The 24,322-nt window shown below is 47.4% G+C and overlaps 1 protein-coding gene and 1 long non-coding RNA gene across 2 annotated transcripts in view; one reads left to right on the top strand and one right to left on the bottom strand.

Annotated features, from left to right (window-relative positions):
* Nucleotides 1-19,951, top strand: part of TSKU (tsukushi, small leucine rich proteoglycan) — a 32,612-nt gene extending 12,661 nt beyond the window's left edge. Inside the window, exon 2 of the mRNA XM_083362164.1 lies at nt 18,600-19,951. Within this exon, the coding sequence (XP_083218290.1) occupies nt 18,609-19,667 (1,059 nt within the window). The 5' untranslated portion in view covers nt 18,600-18,608 and the 3' untranslated portion in view covers nt 19,668-19,951. The remainder of the gene's footprint in view (nt 1-18,599) is intronic.
* The window catches only part of LOC310640110, a 111,311-nt gene that overhangs the window by 23,955 nt on the left and 63,034 nt on the right, over nt 1-24,322 (bottom strand). The window lies entirely within an intron of this gene.

Raw genomic sequence — 24,322 nt, 5'->3', positions numbered from 1 at the left:
AATTAATCTGTGGCACGGCGTCCCTTCAGAGGTTGTGGCTGCCTCCAACACTGGAGATTTCAAGAAGATTGAATGGTGTAAAAAAGGCCTCCAACGTCCCTTCCAACTCTGTCATCCTGGAAACTGGCTTTAAGCAATATAAAAAACTAACAAGAGAGTACTGGTAGCTCAGGAATGAACTGGGGGCTCCTTGATGCTCTCTGAGCTGGGTTGCTTCCTTGCAGATGTTTCATGACCCAACTAGGTAACATCATCAGTGCTAGAAGGAGTGTGGGGTGTGGAGAGGAGGAGGAGGAGGGAGGAGGAGGAGAACTGTGGGGTCCCTTGGTCCTCTCTGAGCTGGGTGGTTGCCTTGCAGATGTTTCATGACCCAGCTAGGTAACATCAGTGCTAGAAGGGAATGGGGGTTTCTAGAGAGGAGGAGGAGGAGGAGGAGGAGGAGGAAGATTGTGGTGTCCTTGGTGCTCTCTGAGCTTGGTTGCTTCCTTGCAGATGTTTCATGACCCAACTCGGTAACATCATCAGTGCTAGAAGGGAGTGTGGGGTGTGGAGAGGGGAAGGGGAGGAGGAGGAGGAGGAGGAGGTGAGGAGAACTGTGGGGTCCTTGGTCCTCTCTGAGCTGGGTGGTTTCCTTGCAGATGTTTCATGACCCAGCTAGGTAACATCAGTGCTAGAAGGGAATGGGGTTTCTAGAGGGAGGAGGAGGAGGAGGAGGAGGAGGAGGAGGAGGAAGATTGTGGTGTCCTTGGTGCTCTCTGAGCTTGGTTGCTTCCTTGCAGATGTTTCATGACCCAACTAGGTTAAGATCATCAGTTCTAGAAGGAGTGGGGTTTGTAGAGGAGGAGGAGGGGGAGGAGGAGAACTGCGGGTCTCTTGGCGCTCTCTGAGCTTGGTTGTTTTCTTACAGCAGTTCATTACCCAACTAGGTAACATCCTCAGTGCTAGAAGGGAGGAGGAGGAGGAGGAGGAGGAGGAGGAGGAGGAGGAGAGAGGAGGAGGAGGAGGAGGAGAACTGTGGGATCCTTGGTTCTCTCTGAGCTTGATGTTTTCTTGCAGATGTTTCATGACCTAACTAGGTACTTCATCAGTGCTAGAAGGGGATGGGGTTTGTGAGGAGGAGGAGGAGGAGGGAGGAGGAGGAGGAGGAGGAGGAGGAGGAGGAGGAGGAGGAGGGAGGAGGAGGAAAACTGTGGGGTCCTGGGTGCTTTCTGAGCTTGATGGTTTCCTTGCAGACATTAGGTAACATCATCAGTAAGGTATTTTGTTGAACTTTATCCTAAAATGATGGGGCATTTGGACATGTGAGGTTGGGAATCCTTGCCGATGGCCCAGATGGGACTTTCTGGGGACCTCCTGAAATGTATGGACTTGCACTCCTTGATTTACAACTTGCAATTCATTTAGCGACCGTTTGAAGTGGCTTAAAGGACCGTTTCTCACACTTAACGACCATTGCAGCATCCCTGTGGTTACAGGATCAAAATCTGAAGGCTTGGCAACTGGCAGGTACCTATGAGGGTTGCAGTGTCCGTGTGTGTGTCCGTGTGTGTGTGTGTGTGTGTGTGTGTGTGTCGTTTTGTGACCTTCTGACAAGCAAAGTCAATGGGGGAAGCCGGGTTTCACTTAACAATCGTGTCACCGACTGAAAAACTGCCGTGATTCACTTCCCAAGCAAGAAAGGTCGTGAAAGGGGGCAAACCTCACTTAGCAACGGAAATTTGTGGCCGTACGTCGAGGACTACCTGTACCGTATAGGACCTTTGCAGAGTGCTGCGACTTTTTTGTCACTTCGATGGAAGGGCCAGATTCCCTCCGGCTTGTTTGGGTAAAAGCAAACCACGGAGTCTTACTTAGCGAGCCACGATTTCTGATGTGTCAGCCTCACAGACCGGGTGTGTGCAGACTTAAGCAAGGACGTGTTGTGGGTTCCTCTTCCTTCAGCCCTGGTTGCGTTACAGGGCGTTTTCCACATCCCCGACTAACGTAGCCATCCCATGAGACTTCTTATTTATTATTCCGTGTTATTTTTCTGCTAGGCAACTTGGAGTTTCGCGTGTGGATTACGGAGAGGTTGTGGGCTAGATGACGTGTAAAACTGAGATAGAAAGACAAACAGACCCCCACCTTAATTTTGTTTACTAGTAGATACGTTTTGCTCAGTGTGTGTGTGTGTGTGTGTGTGTGTCATCATTTCAGAGACATTTCCTTATATAAACAAAGAAATGGAAATGATCAAAGGGAGCAGAAAAGCAATGGGAGTAGACTCCGACTTCCTGTAGGCCAGCGTTTCCCAACCTTAGGAACTTGAAGATGCGTGGACTTCAACTCCCAGAATTCCCCAGCCAGCTGGCTGGGGAATTCTGGGAGTTGAAGTCCACGCATCTTCAAGTTCCTAAGGTTGGGAAACGTTGCTGTAGGCATTCCCAATGACTTTTCTTGTGGAAATCTGGCAGAGAACATTATAAATCTCTTCCTTCCCCTTCTCCTCCTCTTCCTCCTCCCTTTCCTTTCTTCTCCTTCCCTTCCTCCTCCCCTTCCCCTTCCTCTTCTCTTTTCCCTTCCCCTTCGCTTTCTCTTGCCTTCCCTTCTTCCCTTTTTCCTTCCCTTCTTTTTTTTCCCTTCCCTTCCCCCTCTCTTTCCCCTTCCAGCAGGTATTATGTAAGCAAGCGCTGGGCGGGAGAGGAAGTGAAGGATTGCAAGAGAGGCTGGGAAACTGTCACAGAATGTCGAAAATGAAGATCCCGCGACCTTTGCGATGCCGGCCGTCCTCGACGTACAGCCACAATTGAGTCCGAAGCGTCTGTCGCTGAGCGAGACAGTCGTGAGGTGACTTTTGCCCCATTTTGCGAGTTTTCTTCCCGCCGTTCTTAAGCGAGTCGCCGCTGTGGTTAATAACGCAGTCGTTAAGTGATTTCTGGCTTCCCCGTTGACTTTGCTTCTCAGAGGTTCGCCAAAGGGGATCGCGTGACCCTGGGACACTGCAACCGTCATAAATAGGAGTCAGCTGCCAAGTGTCCGGATTTTGATCAGGTGCCCACAGGGATGTTGCAACAGCTGTGTGAAAAACGCTCACAAATCCCTTTTCCCCCCAGTATTGTCGGAAACTGTAAGGGTTACTAAACAAATTGTAAGCCGAGGACTTCTTGTAAGCGGAACCTTAACTATGAGAAGAACTGGTCTGATAAAGCAGAGGTCCCCAACCTTTTGGGCACCAGGGACCGGTTCCGTGGAGAGAGGTTTTTCCGCAGACCGGAAGGTGTGTGGTTTTGTGTGCTGCCTGCATCCCGCAGATGGGGCTGTGCTTGTTTGTGCGGACCGGTTGCTGGCATGCCGCGGCCCGGTACCGGTCCAAGGACCGGGGGCTGGGAACCCCTGTGATAAAGCCCAGTTGTGAAATCCGAATTAATATAATAATTAATAATTAATAATCTTATTAATATAATAATATATTATAATAATAATATAATATAATATAATATAATATAATATAATATAATATAATATAATATAATATAATATAATATAATATAATATAATATAATATTATTATATTATATTATATTATATTATATTATTATATTATATTATATTATATTATATTATATTATATTATATTATATTATATTATATTATATTATATTATATTATATTATATTATATTATATTATATTATATTACATTATGTTAATAATATATAATATAATATTATAATATAATATAACAATTAATAATTAATAAACTTATTAATATAATAAGCAGGCATATACATAGAATGAAGGCTACTGCTAAGCTTGTAAGCCGCCCTGAGTCTTCGGAGAAGGGTGGGATATAAATGGAATTAAAATAAAAATAAAAAATAAAAAAATATCGTCCCGAAATACGCAAGCATGCAAACGCTGGCACAGGTGCCTTCCCAAACTTTAACTGGACAAAATCAAGCAAAAGGGCCCAGACTTAAAATTTTATTTCTCCAGGGAAATCTCTTCTCTTAGCAAAGTAAAAAAAAACAAACCACTGTAATTTGAAAAAAAAGAAAAACCTGCTTGAAAAGCAGAATCCGTAACATATAATGCTGATTAGTCACGTCCTAATGAACCCGGGTTCCAGACTGGGAGTGAGTAATGCTTTCAACCGCCATGCGTCTCGTGGACCAAAATAGCAGAAACCTTCTCCTACTAATTTAGCACTTTAAACCTGATTGGGATTTGCTAGAAATCTAGCAGGCGGGGGGGAGGGGGGGAGAGGAAAGGCAGTGCAAGAAAGCAAATTTGCAGATGCTATACAGGAAGTCCCCGACGTACAACGGTCCGCTTAGTGACTCTTTAAACTTACAACATCCCTGGAAAAAGTGACCGTTTTTCACGCTTAGCAACCCCTGCAACATTCCCAAGGGTCACCTGAGCAAAATTCAAACCCTGGTCCGCTGTCTCATATTTATGACGGTGGCATTGTCGTGCAAATCGCCTTTGGCAACTGTCTGGGACAAGCAAAGTCCACGGGGAAGCCAGCTTCACCTCACAATCGTGTGTCTTAACTCAGGGCTTTTCAACCAGTGGTACGGGTACCATCTGTGGTACATTGGCACCTGGCAGGTGGTACGCGACCATCCTAGAGAAGTGGCAGCAGGGGAGGGGAATGAGCTGAACCGGTGGCAGCACCGCACAAGGCGGAGCGAGAGACGGCTGGAGCTGCAGGGCTGTCAGGGCTCAGTGGAAGCGCCAGGATCAGCGCCAGGCTCCATCTTCTGCAACCATCCAGAAAACGGGAATAAAAACCAAACACCCCCCCACCCCACCCCACCCCCGCTGCCAATCCTCAACAGAAATGTTCACAACAATGGAAACCTCGGACAGGAGGAAGGGCACCGCCGGGTGGGCAGGCAGGCAGGTGTCTTACTCGGCTGTGGCTTGGGGGGCACTTTTTTCAGTGCCATTATAACTTCGAACAGTCACTAAGCGAACAGTTGTAAGTCGAGGACTACCTGGACGTCATCACTTTTTTCCTTTTTTTGTTTTTGTTTTTTGGTGACATGGTACTCTGATGTTGCCGTATCCTAAAAGTGGTACAATGAGTGAAAAGGTTGAAAAGCCCTGTCTTAACTTAATAGCCGTAGCGATTCGCTTCAGAAGCGTGGCGAGAGAAGTCGTAAAATGCGGCAAAATTCGCTTAACAAAAGTTTCGCCCTTTGGGCTCAGTTGTCCTCGTAAGTCGAGGATGGCCTGGAATGCCGAAATGTAAATTTTGCAGCGCATCCTTCATGCTCTTCTCAGGGAAAGCGACTTTTAAGTCAAAGCACAGTGCTTGTCCGAAGTCCCAGCATGCTTTGCTTGGCCACTGAGTGGAGCGACCCATAGCATCCTGTATTGAACAGTAGACAAAGCACTAAGCCAGGGCTAGGCCACCTTGGCTCTTTGATGACTCGTGGACTTCAACTCCCAGAATTCCTGAGCCGGCCATGCTGGGAGTTGAAGTCCACAAGTCATGAAGGGGCCAAGTTTGAAGACCCCTGACTTACATCACTATTGATAGTCTCTGAGAATGAGGCTCCCAGCTCTTTCTCCTCACCAAACTATCTGTGCTTCACTGTCTCTCGGCCCCCTGGAAGGTAGCCCTAATCACTAGGGGACGGTGAGTTCTAGTCCCACTTCAGGCATGAAAGCTGGCTGGTTAACTTTGGGTCAATCACCAGGAGACGGAGAGTTCTAGTCCCGCCTTAGGCATGAAAACCAGCTGGGTGACTTTGGGTCCATCACTAGGAGACGGTGAGTTCTAGTCCCACCTTAGGCATGAAAGCCATCTGGGTGAGTTTGGGCCAAGCCCCAGGAGACGGTGAGTTCTAGTCCCACCTTAGGCATGGAAACCAACTGAGCGACTTAGGGCCAATCCCCAGGAGATGGTGAGTTCTAGTCCCACCTTAGGCATGAAAGCCAGGTGGGTGACTTTGGGCCAAGCCCCAGGAGACGGTGAGTTCTAGTCCCGCCTTAGGCATGGAAACCAACTGAGTGACTTTGGGCCAAGCCCCAGGAGACGGTGAGTTCTAGTCCCACCTTAGGCATGGAAACCAACTGAGCGACTTAGGGCCAATCCACAGGAGATGGTGAGTCCTAGACCGCAGTCATGAAAGCCGGTTGGGCAACTCTGGTCCAATCAGCAGGAGACAGTGAGTTCTAGTTCCACCATAGGCCGGAAAGCCACCTGGGTGATTTTGGGCCAGCCTGTCTCTTGAATATTAGATATGTTTGGTGCCTTGTATAAATTATAAAATAATAAAAATGGTAATACAAATCTAATTAATTGAAAGCTAGTATCGACTCCCAGCATTTACAAGCCGAAAACATTTGGGAAACTTTGCCTCAATTTTCCCCCACAATGTCCTTAGTCACTGGTAGTCACAAGACTTTTGGAAAACCTTTGATTTCTTCCATGCCGTTCGGGGGAAGAGTCGATATTGTTGGAGAAGGGCACTCTGTCCTTATTTGACTGGTGCAATAAATACAGCCGTGCTCGGGGCTTAACCTATCATTGAAGCATAACTGATCTTGCTTTAAGCTATGGCGGTTTGCACAGTGTGGTTTGGGGGCTTAGCAAGCGGTTTAAATGTCACCGTTAAGCCAACCTTGGTTTTGGGCGAGGAATGACAAAAGCTGAACTGTGAAATGTTTGTTAAGATCAAGGCAGGAAAGTGGGGGGGGGGAAATGGGTTTGGTTGGAAGGAACCTGTTCTGTGGACCGCCAAAACACTTCCTGTTGCGTCCAGCAAGGCTCAGCCTCCTACACTGCTGTGGTTGTGTTGACTGGAAACTTTGCAAGTTGCATGACTTACACCCATTTGTTTAGCGACCATTTGCAGTTTCGTAACTGAAAAAAAAAAGTGACTTATGTCTCGTTTCTCACACGACCGTCACAGCATTCCCCAAGGGTCACATGATCAAAATTCGGAGGCTCGGCAGCTGGCATGTACTTAATACGGTTGCAGTGTCCAAGTTCACGAGATCCCCTTTTGCGACCTTTTTCTGACAAGCAAAGTCAATGGGGGAAGCCAGATTCACTTAACAACCGCGTTGCCCTTCTTAACAACTGCAGCGATTCGCTTCAGCGCCATCGAAAAATAGGGCAAAACTCACTTAACAACTGTCTCGCTTAGCAACAGAATTTTGGGGTTCAGTTGTGGTTTTAAGTCGAAGACGTCCTGTATACAGCTTACTGAAAATACATATTTCCCGAATATGTATTCGGGCAAACACCCCTAATGTTAAGAGCTTCCCTTCTCGATCCTAAACATCAATTAAAAACAAAAACAAAAACAGAAGTAGTAGAACATGTGAAGTGATAAGGCCAGCACAAAACCCCAAACAAATAAATTGTGTTTTGATCCAACTGTTTCGCTTATGTGTCATGGGTTTATGAAGCAGGACGTTACGGGAGACCATAAATTAGATCAGTTAAGTGAAACTTGCTTAGATTAAGCCCCGAGTTAAGTCTGTTGGGCACTCTTCGCTACAGCATCAGCACAGTAAAATGAACGCAATCAAACGCGATAGATAACCTTGGTTTGCGCAGTCAGCTAATTCCACTTTTTGAAGAACGGGCTGCAGGAATTGGGAACGTCTAGCTCAGGGGTAGGCAACCTTGGCTCTTTTATGACTCATGGACTTCAACTCCCAGAATTCCTCAGCCAGCATGGCTCAGCTTGAAAACCTCTCCTTTTCCCCTCAGCATGGCTGGCTCAGGAATTCTGGGAGTTGAAGTCCACGAGTCATAAAGAGGCTTAGGCCTAGGCCAGGGGTAGGCAACCTTGGCTCTTTTATGACTCGTGGACTTCAACTCCCAGAATTCCTCAGCCAGCATGGCTCAGCTTGGAAACCTCTCCTTTTCCCCTCAGCATGGCTGGCTCAGGAATTCTGGGAGTTGAAGTCCACAAGTCATAAAGAGGCTTAGGCCTAGGCCAGGGGTAGGCAACCTTGGCTCTTTTATGACTCATGGACTTCAACTCCCAGAATTCCTGAGCCAGCACAGCTCAGCTTGGAAACCTCTCCTTTTCCCCTCAGCATGGCTGGCTCAGGAATTCTGGGAGTTGAAGTCCACGAGTCATAAAAGAGCCAAGGTTGCCTACCCCTGGTCTAGCTTAATGAAGAGAAGGACCAGGGGTGACATGATAGCAGCCTTGCAGTATCTCAGGGGCTACCCCAAAGAAGAGAGAGGTCAACTTATATTACAAAGCACCAGAAGGCAGGACAAGAAGCAACGGATGGAAACTCATCAAGGAGAGAAGCAACCTAGAATTAAGGAGAAACTTCCTGACAGTGAGGACAATTAACCAGTGGAACCACCTGCCTCCAGAAGTGGTGAATGCTCCAACACTGGAAGTTTTTAAGAAGAGACTGGATAGCCATTTGACTGAAATGGTATAGGGTTTCCTGCCTGTGCAGGGGGTTGGACTAGATGACCTCCAAGGTCCCTTCCAACTCTGTTATTCTGTTGTTCTGGTCCTCTGAATTATTATTTTTCCCTCCGGAGAAGTTTTCCCTTTCTCCTTTAGCTGCTCCGTTGGTTTTCTTCCTCCTGTTCCTTAAGTGTGTTGCAAAGGCAGTGGGGAGGAAGGGAATTTGGGAGAGGTTTTAAAACAAATATGCCTTGTGCTTTGGCTTCCAGCCTCTCCCGGCAATGAGCGGCCGGGGAAGGGGGGAGGGAGACGGGAGCATCTGGCAGGCAGCCCCTTGCCAAGTTTTGGATAAAAGTGAAATAATCTGGGAACTTCTCCACTTTAAAATAAGCTAAAGGGTGTGTGTGTGTGTGTGTCTGTGTGTGTGTCTGTGTCTGTGTCTGTGTCTGTGTCTGTGCGTGCTTGCCTGTGTGTTTTTGTGCAGGTTGGGTGAATATAAACGTTAAATTAAAAGCAACCACTGGATGATTTAAGCAATTTATTATTATTATTTTCAATAACCCAGTTCTAACTGTGATTATTATCATCATCATCATCCTTATCATTATCAATATCATTAAAATAATATCCAACTGTAATTGCCTGCAGACTTCCGCAATTGCCAGATCCCGGTCTGACTTGAGCAAATCAGGATCTGGCAATTGAGGAAGTACAGGCAATTACACTATTATTATTATTATTATTATTATTATTATTATTATTATTATTATTATTTCAGTTGTTTAGCACAGTGGTCTTCAAACTTGGCCCTTTTATGACTGGTGGACTTCAACTCCTAGAATTCCTCAGCCAGGCACGCTAGCTGAGGAATTCTGGGAGTTGAAGTCTGCAACTCACGAAGGGGCCATAGTTCCCCCATGCTGGCTGAGGAATTCTGGGAGTTGAAGTCCACACAGCTTAAAGTTGGCCAGGCTGAGAAACACTGGGGTGGAAGGCTAAGCATACACTCCATCTATCTGTCTGTCTGTCTGTCTGTCTGTCTGTCTGTCTATCTATCTATCTATCTATCTATCTATCTATCTATCTATCTATCTATCTATCTATCTATCTATCTTCTTTGTTCTGAATCTTCTTCGTTCAACAGTTCTGTGCATGAACCAAGCTAGAAAAATATTGTTGAAAGACGGGCATTTGGTGGGAAAAGCAAGGCAAACGTTTAAATCTTTTCTCAGTATTTTTGCGTCGGCCCCTCACAATGGAGGTGGGGCTGCATCTTTGCTCCAAGCAGTGAGTCTGTCTTAAATCTAACTTTGGCACAAAGTTTTGAAGGGATTACAAAACGCTTCCTGCCAGCAACTTCCCAAAGGGGAGGGGGGGAAAAAAAGTCAGTTCAAGTCTGATGAAACACCAACCGTGTTAGTTGATTGGACTGCCACTTCCCTCCCCACCCCAGCCCACCCCCCAGTTAGACAGGTGCTAAATCTCTCATGCAACACATCACCAATTGCCTAATCTCCCAACTGCCGGAAGCCTCCAGGGCTGTAAAAAAAAAACAGCAATACCTAAATGGCAATTACAGGAAGTCCTTGACTTTCAACTGTTGATTTAGTGACCATTCAAAGTTACAACGGCGCAGAAAAATGTGACTTGTGACCGTTTTTCACACTTAAAAGGTTGCAGCATCCCCACGGTCGTGTGGTCAAAATTCAGCCACTTGGCAACTGACTCGTATTTATTTTTATTTTTTATTTTAATTCCATTTATATCCCGCCCTTCTCCGAAGACTCAGGGCGGCTTACAAGCTTAGCAGTAGCCTTCATTCTATGTATAAAGTAAAGGTAAAGTTTCCCCCGCACATGCGTGCTAGTCGTTTCCGACTCTAGGGGCCGGTGCTCATCTCCGTTTCAAAGCCGAAGAGCCAGCGCTTGTCCGAGGACGTCTCCGTGGTCATGTGGCCGGCATGACTAGATGCCAAAGGCGCACGGAACGCTGTTACCTTCCCACCGTAGCGGTTCCTATTTTTCTACTTGCATTTTTACGTGCTTTCGAACTGCTAGGTTGGCAGAAGCTGGGACGAGTAACAGGCGCTCACTCTGCTACGCGGCACTCGGGATTCGACCCGCCAAACTGCCGACCTTCTGATCGACAAGCTCAGCGTCCTAACCCACTGAGCCACCGCGTCCCTTATTCTATGTATAATGCCTGCTTATTAGGGCTTTCACACACACCCCAAGCGGCATTATTACAAAGTCAGCTTAATTGCCCCCAACAATTTGGGTCCTCATTTTACCTACCTCGGAAGGATGGAAGGCTGACGGTTGCAGCATCCTGGGGGATCCTGTGATCCCCTTTGGCGACCTTCTGACAAGCAAAGTCAATGGGGGAAACCAGATTGGCTTAACAGCCTTGTCACTAACTTAACAACTGCCGTGATTCACTTAACAAGTATGGCATGAAATGCCGTAAAGTGGGGCAAAACTCCATTAACACACGTCTCACTTAGGAACAAAAATTCCGGGCTCAATTATGGTCGCAAGTTGAGGACTATCTGCATACACCTCACTGAAAATACATATTTCCTGAATTTTGATCACATGACCGACCACCGGGTCGTAAGTGTGAAAGACAGTCGTCACTATTTCCAGTGTTGTAACTTTGATCACTGAATGAATGGGTGTGTAAGTCAAGGATCAGCTGTACCAGCAAGCTGGATAGGTTACCTTTGAGAAAGCAATCAATCAATCAAGCTAGTCTCCAAAGCACCTGAAAGCAGGAGAAGACACACCGGATGGAAACTAACCAAGGAGAGAAGCAACCTGGAACTAAGGACAAACTTCCCGACAATTAGAACAACTAACCAGCGGAACAACCTGCCTCCAGAAGCAATGAATGCTCCAACACGGGACGTTTTTAAGAAGAGACTGGACAGCCGTTTGCCTGGAATGGTCTAGGGTTTGCTGCCTGAGCAAGGGGCTGGACTAGATGACCTCCAAGCTCCCTTCCAACTTTATTATTATTATTGATCATCGCACAGTCAGCCAGATGTTCAGACTGGATTTGGCATGTTTGTCTACCTATCGAGTCCTTACCAAGGACCTGGGATAGGCAGATGTGGATGTTTGATGGTATTACAAACCTCGTCGCAGGATGGAAGCAGTTCCTAGTAAGGCTGCCTTTGGCAATTGACTGATGGCAAATTTGTCAATGCCGATGATGGTGTCCAAGTGGTGCTCCAGCTGTTTTGGGATTGCACCCAAGGCGCCTATTACTATTGGCACTACCCTTGCTTGCCTTTGCCACAGTCGTTCTATTTCTATTTGTAGGTCTTTGTATTTTGTTATCTTCTCCAGTTCTTTCTCGTCTATTCTGCTGTCTCCAGGCGCTGCCACGTCCACTATCCAGACTTTTTCGTCTTTCTTATCGACAATTGTTAATTCCAGGGTGCTTGCAGGTGCTTGTCTGTTTGAATTCTGAAGTCCCAGAGCAGTTTAATTTCATCATCATCATCATCATCATTATTAAATTCAGTACAATGGAGGTAACCTTCCCTTCCATTTGAACCCGGCTGAGGCTAAACTGGAATAATTCTTCTTCTTCTTCTTCTTCTTCTTCTTCTTCTTCTTCTTCTTCTTCTTCTTCTTCTTCTTCTTCTTCTTCTTCTTCTTCTTCTTCTTCTTCTTCTTCTTCTTCCTTCTTCTTCTTCTTCTTCTTCTTCTTCTTCTTCTTCTTCTTCTTCTTCTTCTTCTCCTCCTCCTCCTCCTTCTCCTCCTCCTCCTCCTCCTCCTCCTCCTCCTCCTCCTCCTCCTCCTCCTCCTCCTCCTCCTTCTCTAAATTGCTGAATTAAAAGGCAAGAATATCAACACAAGGATGGCCCCTTTTCAGTTAAGGGTTGGTTGCCTTCCTGGCATAGACTGCCGGTGGGAAATCCAGCTGGATCCAGCGGTTTGCAATTTGCTAACTTAAAGGCTGAGTGGGTTTTGTGCAACAGCCAAGGTGAGGCAGAGGTGTGGCAGTTGTACGGCAGCCGTGGCTGGAAAGTCTTTGCTTACACAACTATGCAGGAGAGCTTTTCACAACCAACCGCTGCTTGGCTGACTCCTCTTTGCTTCACCTTTTGCAACACAGCCGTTTTTTCTTTCATCAGAAACCACAACAGGGGAATTCACAGGGACACACACATCTTATTTTTATTTTCTTTATTTGTATCCTGCATTTGTTATTCTTAAAAGTAACTCAAGGTGGAGAAATACACAGGTTACCTGACTCCTCCTATTATCTCCAGAACAACCCCCCTGTGAGGTGGGTTGGGATGAGAGGAACTGACTGGCTCAAAGTCACCCAGCCGGCTTCCATACCTAAGGCAGAACTAGAACTCACCGTCTCCTGGTGACTGGCCCAAAGTCAGCCAGCCAGCTTCCATACCTAAGGCAGAACTAGAACTCACCGTCTCCTGGTGACTGGCCCAAAGTCAGCCAGCCAGCTTCCATACCTAAGGCAGAACTAGAACTCACCGTCTCCTGGTGACTGGCCCAGAATCAACCAGCCGGCTTCCATGCCTAAGACAGAACTAGAACTCACCGTCTCCTGGTGACTGTCCCAGAATCAACCAGCCGGCTTCCATGCCTAAGACAGAACTAGAACTCACCGTCTCCTGGTGACTGGCCCAGAATCAACCAGCCGGCTTCCATACCTAAGGCAGAACTAGAACTCACTGTCTCCTGGTGACTGGCCCAAAGTCAGCCAGCCAGCTTCCATGCCTAAGACAGAACTAGAACTCACCGTCTCCTGGTGACTGGCCCAGAATCAACCAGCCGGCTTCCATACCTAAGGCAGAACTAGAACTCACTGTCTCCTGGTGACTGGCCCAAAGTCAGCCAGCCAGCTTCCATATCTAAGGCAGGACTAGAACTCACCGTTTCCTGGTGACTGGCCTAAAGTCAGCCAGCCAGCTTCCATACCTAAGGCAGAACTAGAACTCACCATCTCCTGGTGACTGGCCCAGAATCAACCAGCCGGCTTCCATGCCTAAGGCAAAACTAGAACTCACCGTCTCCTGGTAAGTGGCCCAAAGTCACCCAGCCAGCTTCTGTGCCTAAGGCAAAACTAGAACTCACCGTCTCCTGGTGAGTGGCCCAAAGTCACCCAGCCAGCTTCCATACCTAAGGCAGAACTAGAACTCACCGTCTCCTGGTGACTGGCCCAAAGTCAGCCAGCCAGCTTCCATACCTAAGGCAGAACTAGAACTCACCGTCTCCTGGTGACTGGCCCAGAATCAACCAGCCGGCTTCCATGCCTAAGACAGAACTAGAACTCACCGTCTCCTGGTGACTGGCCCAGAATCAACCAGCCGGCTTCCATGCCTAAGACAGAACTAGAACTCACCGTCTCCTGGTGACTGGCCCAAAGTCAGCCAGCCAGCTTCCATACCTAAGGCAGGACTAGAACTCACCGTCTCCTGGTGACTGGCCCAGAATCAACCAGCCGGCTTCCATGCCTAAGACAGAACTAGAACTCACCGTCTCCTGGTGACTGGCCCAGAATCAACCAGCCGGCTTCCATACCTAAGGCAGAACTAGAACTCACTGTCTCCTGGTGACTGGCCCAAAGTCAGCCAGCCAGCTTCCATATCTAAGGCAGGACTAGAACTCACCGTTTCCTGGTGACTGGCCTAAAGTCAGCCAGCCAGCTTCCATACCTAAGGCAGAACTAGAACTCACCGTCTCCTGGTGACTGGCCCAGAATCAACCAGCCGGCTTCCATGCCTAAGGCAAAACTAGAACTCACCGTCTCCTGGTAAGTGGCCCAAAGTCACCCAGCCAGCTTCTGTGCCTAAGGCAAAACTAGAACTCACCGTCTCCTGGTGAGTGGCCCAAAGTCACCCAGCCGGCTTCCGTGCCTAAGGCAAAACTAGAACTCACCGTCTCCTGGTGAGTGGCCCAAAGTCACCCAGCCGGCTTCCGTGCCTAAGGCAGAAGACTACAGGAACTCATTGACTTACAACCAGAATTCAGCCCCAGATTTGCGTTGCCAAGTGAGACCATTGTGTGTGTTTTGCCAGGCTGTGGGCAGACTTTGCTTGCCAGCTGCATTCTAATCACTGGGCCACTCAGCATGTTTTTCTATCGGGGTGACCAGAACTGCCACTGGGTTAATGCGTTAATTAAGTATTAACATATTAGGATTAAAAGTAGTAACCTTTTCTGTCCTGAGCAAGCTTCTGGAAAATCCATGCCGGTTCTTCATTTCATTTTCCCCAAACTCCGGGTTTTTCCTCAAGCCCTTGCAAGCCTGAACTTGCCAGCTGCTGGTTTGGGTTGGTTTTTGCTTCCCAATTTGCAGGCAGGCAGGAGAGAGAAAGAGAAAGAGAGGGAAAGAGGAGAGAGAGAGAGAAAAAGAAGGAGAGAGGGAGAGATAGAAGGGGAGAGAGAGAGGTGGGAGAGTGAAAGAGAGAAAAAAAGGAGAGAGGAAAGAGCAGGAAAGAGGAGAGAAGGAGAAAAAGGGAGGGAAAGAGCAGAGAGAAAGAGAAAGAAAGAAGAGACAGGAAAGAAGGAGAAAAAACAAAGGAAAGAGGAGAGAAGGAGAAAAAGGGAGGGAAAGAGCAGAGAGAAAAAGAAAGAAGAGACAGGAAAGAAGGAGAAAAAACAAAGGAAAGAGGAGAGAAGGAGAAGGAGAGAGAGAGAAGGGGAGAGAGAGATGGGAGAGTGAAAGAGTGAGAAAGAAAGAAAAGAGCAGGAAAGGAGAAAGAGGGAAAGAGGAGAGAGACAAAGGGAGGAAGAAAGAGAAAGAAGGGAAGAAGGAGAGAGAACAAAGGGGAGGGGAGAGAGGAGGGGAGAGAAAAGGAGCGAGAGATGGGAAAGCGGGAGAGAAAAAAGGAAAGAATGAGAGAAAATGAAGGAGAGAGAAAGAGAGAGATGGGAGAGCAAGAGAGAAAGGAGAGAGAAAGCAAGAAAGAGATGTGGACAGCAAAAGAGAGAAAGAGGAGAGAGAAAAAGAGCAGGAAAGAGAGAGAGAGGAGGAGGAAGAAAGGAAGAAAGAAAGAGAAAGAAAGAAAGGAAGGAAGGAGGGGGTGTCTGGGAGACAGAGAAATGGAGTCAGGTCAGGGTTAGGCTTCTCCAATTTCAGCCCAGAAAGCAAATTTCTGCTGATCACTCTGGAATAGCGTTGTTGATCCGTGCAGTTTAGCCTTGTCTAAATCAGGGTATTTCAACCTGGACAACAGTGATGGCTGTGGAATTCTGGGAATTGAAGTCCGCAGGTCTTGAAAGTGCCCAGGTTGAGAAAACCCCATCTAAACCCCCAGGGTCAGCTGATCCGAATTTGGGCGCTGAGCAAACTGGCATGTTATTTATGACAGTTGCACTGTCCCAGGGTCATGTGATCCACATTGATGACCTTCCTAGCTGACTTCTGTTTAGGACAGGGGTAGGCAACCTTGGCTCTTTTATGACTCGTGGACTTCAACTCCCAGAATTCCTGAGCCAGCATGGGGAAACTATGGTCCCTTCATGACTTGCAGACTTCGACTCCCAGAATTCCTGAACCAGCATGGGGAAACTATGGCTCCTTCATGACTGGTGGACTTCAACTCCCAGAATTCCTGAGCCAGCATGGGGAATCTATGGCCCCTTCATGACTGGTGGACTTCAACTTCCAGAATTCCTGAGCTTGCATGGGGGAACTATGGCCCCTTCATAACTTGTGGACTTCAGCTCCCAGAATTCCTGATTTGGCATGGCTCAGCCTGGAAACCTCTCCCTTTCCCCTCAGCATAGCTGGCTCAGGAATTCTGGGAGTTGAAGTCCACCAGTCATAAAAGAGCCAAGGTTGCCTACCCCTGGTTTAGGAAAATTCAACAGGAAAAGCCAGATGTGCTTAACCACTGTGTGCTTCCCTTAACAACTGGAGTGAATCGCTTCAAAATTTCTGTTGCTCAGCGAGACCGATCTTAAGCAAGGCCTGCCCCCATTTTACGAGTTTCCTTACCACCGTCGTTAAGTGAATCACCGCAGCCGTTAAGGCACTTACCACTCTCCTTTTTAAGCGGATCTGGCTTCCGCTGTTGACTTGGCCTGTCGGAAGGTCGCCAAAGGGGATTGACACGTGACTCCGGGACGCAGCAAACCGTCATAAATATGAGCCGGTTGCCAAGCCTCTAGATTTTGATCCCGTGGGTCCACGGGGTTGCTGCAACGGCCGTGAGTGTGAAAAACGGTCGTAAGTCGGGGGGTTTTCAGTGCCGGGGTAGCTTTGACGGGTTTTAAGTCGAGAAGTACCTGCAAATCTCCAGGGTTGCTGTAAAACCTCGGCAAACATTTCGGAGAATGGGGGAAGCTTTAAAGAAATGTTATAAAAGCAACACCATTTGGAGGGTTTGAGTTATCTTGCCCTGCTTCGTTCACCCTTGGGCTGGCTTGTCTCTGTTTAAAAATAGAGGCTGTTAATCATCTCCGGAGGCTACTGTATATAATTTATTCCTACCGTCACCTCCCTTCTCTTCAGCTGCCGTCCTTTTCTTGTTCTCCTTTGAAAGGACCATTTCTCTGAAAGCCAGCCTGGAGTTGAGTCGTTTCACTTTTTCAAACAGGCCAGCCAGCTTTTTGAAAGCGATGGGCCTGCCTGGTGAGAGAGCTAAACCTGGCCTTTGCTTCCCAAACGATGCCATGATTCTACTACGGGAGGGGTGGAGAAGAGCTCACGGGCCCTTTAGTTGTACTTTTGGAAGGGAGGTTTTTCCACTTCCTGAATTTAGAGCAGCTTTCCAGAGTGGGGGCAAAGTCAGGGTTTTTCGAAGTTTAGCAAGGCAAAAAGGAATAACCGATGGAAGGGAAGGTTTGCAGCCGAGGGCTGAACTGTGGGGTTCTCGTTGCGCTCTGAGCTGGGTGGTTTCCTTGCAGACGTTTCATGACCCAACTAGGGAACATCGTCAGTGCTAGAAGGGGGGATCAGGAGGAAGAAGAGGAGGAGGACTGTGGGGTCCTTGCTGCTCTCCGATCTTGGTGGTTTCCTTGCAGACGTTTCATGACCCAACTAGGGAACATCATCAGTGCTAGAAGGGAGGGCGGTTTGGAAGGAGGAGGAGGAGGAGGAAGACGACTGTGGGGTCCTTGGTGCTCTCTGAGCTGGGTGGTTTCCTTGCAGACGTTTCATGACCCAACTAGGGAACATCATCAATGCTAGGAGGGAGGGGGGGTTGGAAGGAGGAGGAGGAGGAGGAGAATGACTGTGAGGTCTTTAGTCCTCTCTGAGCTGGGTGGTTTCCTTGCAGACGTTTTATGACCAAACTAGGGAACATCATCAGTGCAAGAAAGGAGGGGGGGTTTGTGGAGAGGAGGAGGAGGAGGAAGACTGTGGGGTGTTTGGTGCTTAGTAACCAGCTGTGCTGGGAAGGCCTGAAAAAAAAAAGAAACTTGAAAAATTGGGGAGAAAAACAGGGTTTTTTTCTGTTTTTTCCCAAACTGCTTTGGCAAAAAAGAAAAAAAACAACCCTGTTTTTTCCCCCATTTTTTCCATTCCCCCCCCCCCCCCGCAACCAGGTCTTCCCATCTCTAGCTGGATCACAACTTCCTTTGTTCTTAGCCAGTTATTCCCTAGCTGCCCTAGCACATCTGGAAGACATCCAGCTGTTCGGAGGCTGTGGAGTCCCAAATTGCTCCGGGTTAATGAGCCTTAAGAACAAATGCATGCTGGTAGTCCCTGACTTACAGCCGTTCGTTTAGTGACCATTCGGAGTTAACAACGGCACTGGGGAAAAAAGGGACTCTCGTGACCGGTTTTCGCACGGCCTCCCCCGTGGTCACGTGATCGAAATTCAGACGCTCACATTTATGAGGGTAGCATGCATTCCCCTTTTGCAGCCTTCTGACAAGCCGGATTCGCTTAACGAGCGGGTGGCTAATTGAACGACTGCAGCGATTGGCTCGTCGCAGCTGCGGCGGGAAAAAAAGTTGCAAAACCGGCTCGAATTCATTGAACCACCGCCTTGCTTAGCGACGGAAATTTGAAGCTCATTGTGGTCAATAAGTAAGTCAAGGACTTGTATTTGGCTGGCCGAAAGTCCTGTAGGCTGGGGCATCTTCCAAGCTGTCACCTTCTAGAGAAGTTCTGGATCAACGTTGTTGGGGAAGATTCTGCGTAGAATTTTAGGGACTGCCTTCCTCACCTGTGTAACGTCCGCTTCTTCCATCCTTGTGTTGTTGTTTTTGTTGTTGTTCTGCAGGTACCAGAGATGTCTTCCTTGGCTTGGCTCCACCTGCTGCTAGTCCTGCCCTGTTTTGGCACCTCAAGGACTTGCTTTCCGAGGTGTCACTGTGAAGTGGAGACCTTTGGCCTCTTCGACAGCTTTAGCCTCACCAAAGTTGACTGTAGCGGAATCGGATCTCACCTGGTGCCCGTCCCCATTCCATTGGACACCACCTATTTGGACTTATCTGCCAACCACCTGGAAGCCATCAACCAGTCCATGTTAACCGGGCCTGGTTACACCACCCTGGTGGGCCTTGACCTGAGCTACAACAAAATCTCGCAGGTCATCCCCGCCACCTTCTCCCGACTCCGCTACCTCGAGTCTTTGGATCTGAGTCATAACTCTTTGGTGGCCATCCCCGAGGACTGCTTCTCTCAGTCACCTCTAGGAGACGTGGACCTCAGCAGCAACCTCCTCTTGGAGATCAGCCTGGAGGTTTTTGCCTTCAAAGGTCAAGGGAAACCCGTCAACGTTGACCTTTCCGACAACTTAATCAGCCGGGTGTCCAGAGGACCACCGGATCAAACCATCCCTAACATCCAGAGCTTAAATCTCTCGGGGAACCAATTAACCAACATTCCAGATCTTCAAGGGATCCCCCTTCGCTACTTAAACCTGGATAGAAACCCGGTGTCTGTCATTGAGAAAGATGCCTTCTTGGGCCTGAAAGGGTTAACCCACTTGTCACTCAGCGGAATCCAGCATCTCATGGACATTTTGCCTTTCGGCTTCAAGGACCTATCTGCTCTCCAAGTGCTGGACTTATCCAATAACCCCAACATGAAATCCTTGAACCCCAAGGTTTTTTACAGCCTGACATCTTTGCAAGAGCTCAACCTGTCAGGGACCGGGGTGGACACCGCTTTCTCCAAACCCATGTTGAGATACTTGCCTTCCATCAAAAGCGTGGCCTTGGGCAAGAACATCCGGTGTCTGAGGACCATTCGGGAAGGCCACTACCGCAGAGCAGCTGGATTGAACAAGAAAGAGGCCCTGAGATGTCACAACGGCCACGGATCCGTGGCGCCGTACGTCTTGTGATGAGAGGACAATGACGGGACTTCTTTGTTAGAAACACAGCCACCGATGTGCCTTCTTGTAAAAGCATTTAATTTATATCTTTTGGGGTATATGTCAGTTCTGACGTTACATGTAAGAATTGATTGGACAGAGCGTTTGTGGAGTGTGGTTTTATTTCAGCGGTCCCCCAAAATTCCAGCTCTGTGGACCGCCGGCAGCAGGGTGGCGGGGATGGCCTCACACGCCCTCCACTTGTGCAAATACAGTTTTGCACGCTTGCGCATTCGGCTGCAGCCCGCACGGCCCAGTTCCTAGTGAGCCACGGTCCGCTACCGGTCCGCAGACCAAGGTGTTGTGGTTCCTGTCAAGGTAAAAATCACCTTTGTAGAGGGCGACGGACCGTGCTTCAGAGAATGCATGATACACTTGTAGGAAGGCAAGAAAAACACGACGCATAATCTTACTAAATACCTTTTACTTACAAAATATAAAAACTAAATATATATTATACAGAGCTAGCTAGCTTCATCCTAACATAACAGACAGTAACAGCAAAGTGAAAAAAGAACAATACAGATAATAACTCTGGGAACTTCTTCTAGACATGCGCACTAAACAGACTGAAACCATAACATAGCTAGTCATATGGGATTCACTATGGTTACCAGATAAGTTATCACAACAGGTGCAGAGAGCAGGGGAAATGTACAGTTAGAAATGAACTTTTCTGACGAACAAAAAAAACGTGCAGTGACATTCCCCTTCTTTCGTCAGCAAAGTGAAGACTCAGGTAAGGCACATCTTCTCACGCAGATACTCATGCTGGGCTGTAGGAAGTGGTTTGTTCAGCATGTCAGCAATTTGATCACGTGTAGGCACATACTGTAACGTCACAAAACCTTGTTTAACCAGTTGCCTTATGTTTTGATATCGGATGTCAATGTGTCTGGACCTTGAACCTGTAAAACGTGTTTCAGAAATATAAACCACAGATTCATTATCTTCCATTACTGTGATTGGTCGAATCGGATGTGTCCAGATATCTGTGACTAAAGCATCAAACCAGGTTAAAGAATTGCATGCATCAGACACACAAGCATACTCAGCTTCTGTAGAGGAACAAGAAACAAAATTCTGTTTACGCACATGCCAGTAAACAGGACATCCATTTAAGAACATCATGTAACCTGATGTACTTTTCCGTGACTTCTTATCACTTGCCCAATCTGAATCTGCAAAACAACATAACTCTGCATAGTCAGTATGTGTGGGTTCCAACAACAACTTCATGTCTTTGGTGTGTTTTAGATACCTCAATAACCTTTTAACACATGTCCAATGAAACTGTTTTGCCTTGCCTACGTGTCGTGATAAAAGATTAACACTAAGTGCAATGTCGGGTCTAGTCCAACTACTAATATACAGCAGCGACCCAATGACTGAGCGATATAGTGTTTGATCCTCGAACTCAGGACTTGGTTCATGTGCCAAAATGTGAAAGTCAGTTTGCATGGGTATACTCACAGGCTTAGCGTCCTCCATGTTACAGTGATATAACAGTTGTTCAATCTTCTCTTCTTGTGTGAGACTAAACCCCTTCTGAGTTTTGGCAATTTGAACACCTAAATAAGTGTTAATACACCCTAAAGACTTCAACGTGAAAAACTTTTGTAAAGCTTTAGCAAAAACCTCACTCATCTGCTCATTTGGACCAATATAAACAATATCATCGACATAAACAAGAATTATCTCATACCTATTACCGGATCTTTTGGTAAACACGCATTCATCTGTTTCGGACTTAATAAAGCCCATTGAATTTAGTTTGTCAGAAAGACATAAGTACCACATTAAACCAGACTGTTTCAGACCATAAAGACTTTTGTGTAGAAACCAGGTATCCCCTTCTTGCTGTCTGAAACCTGGAGGACCTTTGACGTAGATGTCTTCATCAAGATCAGCGTGAAGATAAGCCGTTTCAACATCGAACTGGAAAACTTCCAGGCCAAGGATAGTTGCAGTGGCTAAAGCAATTTTCACACTTTCAGTCCGCACCGTGGGTGAGTATGTATTTGTATAGTCCTCAGGATAACGTTGAGCAAAACCCTGGGCTACGAGTCTGGCCTTGTACAACGACTCACCATTCGGCTTCTTTTTGATCCTGTAGACCCATCGAGTACCAATAACTTTCTTGTTTGCTGGAGGGCTCGCAGGCGTAAACACTTGAAGTTTCTTTAGACTGTCCATTTCAGCCTGCATTGCCTCAAACCATTTATCTTGTTCTGATTCAGGGAGATGTTTGATCTGTGTGAACTTCTCAGGTGGAAGTGTTACATTACAAATCAAAGGTACAGGTGTTTTTGTTACTTGCCACGAATACCGTTTTGGAGGGATTCCCTTTGTGGACCTCTTGGAACGTCTCGGGCCAACCGTCCATTCTTCTTCTGTGTCGTCCTCGTCTTCATCATCGTCACCAGCAGCAACATCGGCGGCTTGCGAAGACGGAACAGTAGGTTGAGAAGAACTCGTGGAAGGAACATTCTCCTGTGATTCTTGATCAGGTTGCGTGGCATCAGCAACATCATCTCTAGGAAAATAAACTCCAGGATCGTTAGAATGAATCCTGGACCAGTCAGCATCTTCCTCAAAAGTAGCAGATTGTGAAACCACAATAACATGATGAGAGTCAATGTATTTGCTCCATTTTGAATTATCATCAATGCCCATAAATCTCATCCTTTTTGCTGCAGGACCCCCTTTCTTTCTTTGGGCTAAAGGAATATTCACCATAGCATAGGAACCAAAAATATGGAGATGTGAGAGATCAGGCTTGTGTCCATACAACATGAAATAAGGGGTCTGATTTATCGCACTACTCCAAATACGGTTGATGATATGGTTAGCATATTTGATAGCTTCACCCCAGTATGGAAGACTGAGGTTAGCATCTTCAAGGAGGCAACGCATCATGGTTTGCAAAACCCCATTTCTGCGTTCTGCCACCCCATTTTCAGCTGGAGTATAAGGAGCAGATGTCTGATGTACTATCCCATTCTCACGCATCCAGTCCTGGAAACGCTGAGACATGAATTCAGCACCGCGATCACTCTGGATTCTGGCAATGTTGACCTCGAATTGGGTATAGACAAGACTAGCAAAGTCTTTAAAGATCTGAAAGGTCTCAGATTTTTCTTTCATAGGATATACATATCCATATCTAGAATAATTATCAACGATTGTCAAGAAATATCTTTTACCACCAAGTGTTGGTGCAAAAGGACCAACTATGTCAGTGTGTACCAAATCAAAAATGCGTGTTGACAGGCGTGTAGCGCGTTTTGGAATTGCTGCTGCCTTGGATTTGGCTTTCTTGCAGACAGCACAGTCCAAGAACACCTTACACCCCTTTAGATCCAAACCTCTTGCGAACTCTGGCATCTTCTTCAGAACACGGAAACTGGCATGACCCAATCTTCTGTGCCACTTATGGATACACCTGGAATGCAAAGGTTTACCTGTTAGTGAATTCTCAACTTTAGCATTTTTGTTAGGAACCCCAGGCTTGCTGTGAGCAACCTGTGTCTTTTTTGTATTTTTATTATCTTTAGGACCCTTTGGAGTTCCCCAACCTTTACGGATTGGCAGCCCAGAGGGGGGGAGAGGGGAAACGGGAATGGTTAGTGGGAGGGGCAGCTGCAAATGCATGCGTGTATGCCTGTGTGCAGGTTGCTAGTGTGAGCGGGGCCGAGCACACCTGTGACGCTTGCACAAGTGAGGCTCTGAGCGTCTGCAATGCTCGTGCGAGCGAGTTAATCCCTGAGCACTCACACAGGTGGGGTGACGAGTGTCCACGCAAGTGGGGCTGCAAGTGTCCACGACCCTCGTGTGAGGGAGGCCCCAAGTGCCACAGGCACCCACAATGTTCGCTTGAGGGGGGCTGCGTGCGTGCACGTGCGCACACAGCAGCCAGCCACTCATGCAGCCCGGTTGCAAATGGACTGGTAACGGGCTGCAGCCCACAGATTGAGGACCACCGATCCACGGTATCCTTCAGATACAGGTAACGCTTGACTTACAACCATTCATTCCTTTAGCGCCCATTCAAAGTTGCAACGGCACTGGGAAAAGTGACTTACGACTCGCTTGGAGGCTTAGTCATGTGATCAACATTTGGCCAGTCAGCTTGGCAACTGACTCATATTTATGACGGTTGCAGTGCCCCAGGTTCTCGTGATCCCCTTTGGCGACCTTCTGTCAAGCAGAGTCAGCGAGGGAAGCCCCGATTCGCTTAACAACCGGGTTGCCAATTTAACCACTTAAGCAGTAACATCGGCGGCAAGGAAGTCTGTAAAATATTTCACTCAATGACTGTCTCACTTAGCAGAATAAATTTTGCGCCCAATTGTGGTCGTAAGTCGAGGACTCTCTGCACCACCACCATTGTTGTTTTACCATCCTGGGAAATGAAACCCCCCCCCTTTCCCTTTAAACCTGGCTCTCTTCTCTTCTGGTTGCGTCAGGGCTAAAGCCGAGTTAAGTGTAAGGCAAACATTACGCACGTCTCCCAACGCTTTCCCAAGGCTTTACAAAGCCCTGTTCATTTTCCACCCAACTGACATTTTTGGCTGAAACAATTTCATTTTCTCTCTTGCCCTCTGGGCCAATCCGTGCAACGG

Source organism: Vipera ursinii, assembly GCF_947247035.1.
Source record: "Vipera ursinii genome assembly, chromosome: 4".
Taxonomy (NCBI): domain Eukaryota; kingdom Metazoa; phylum Chordata; class Lepidosauria; order Squamata; family Viperidae; genus Vipera; species Vipera ursinii.
This window is presented reverse-complemented; position numbering and strand designations above follow the sequence as displayed.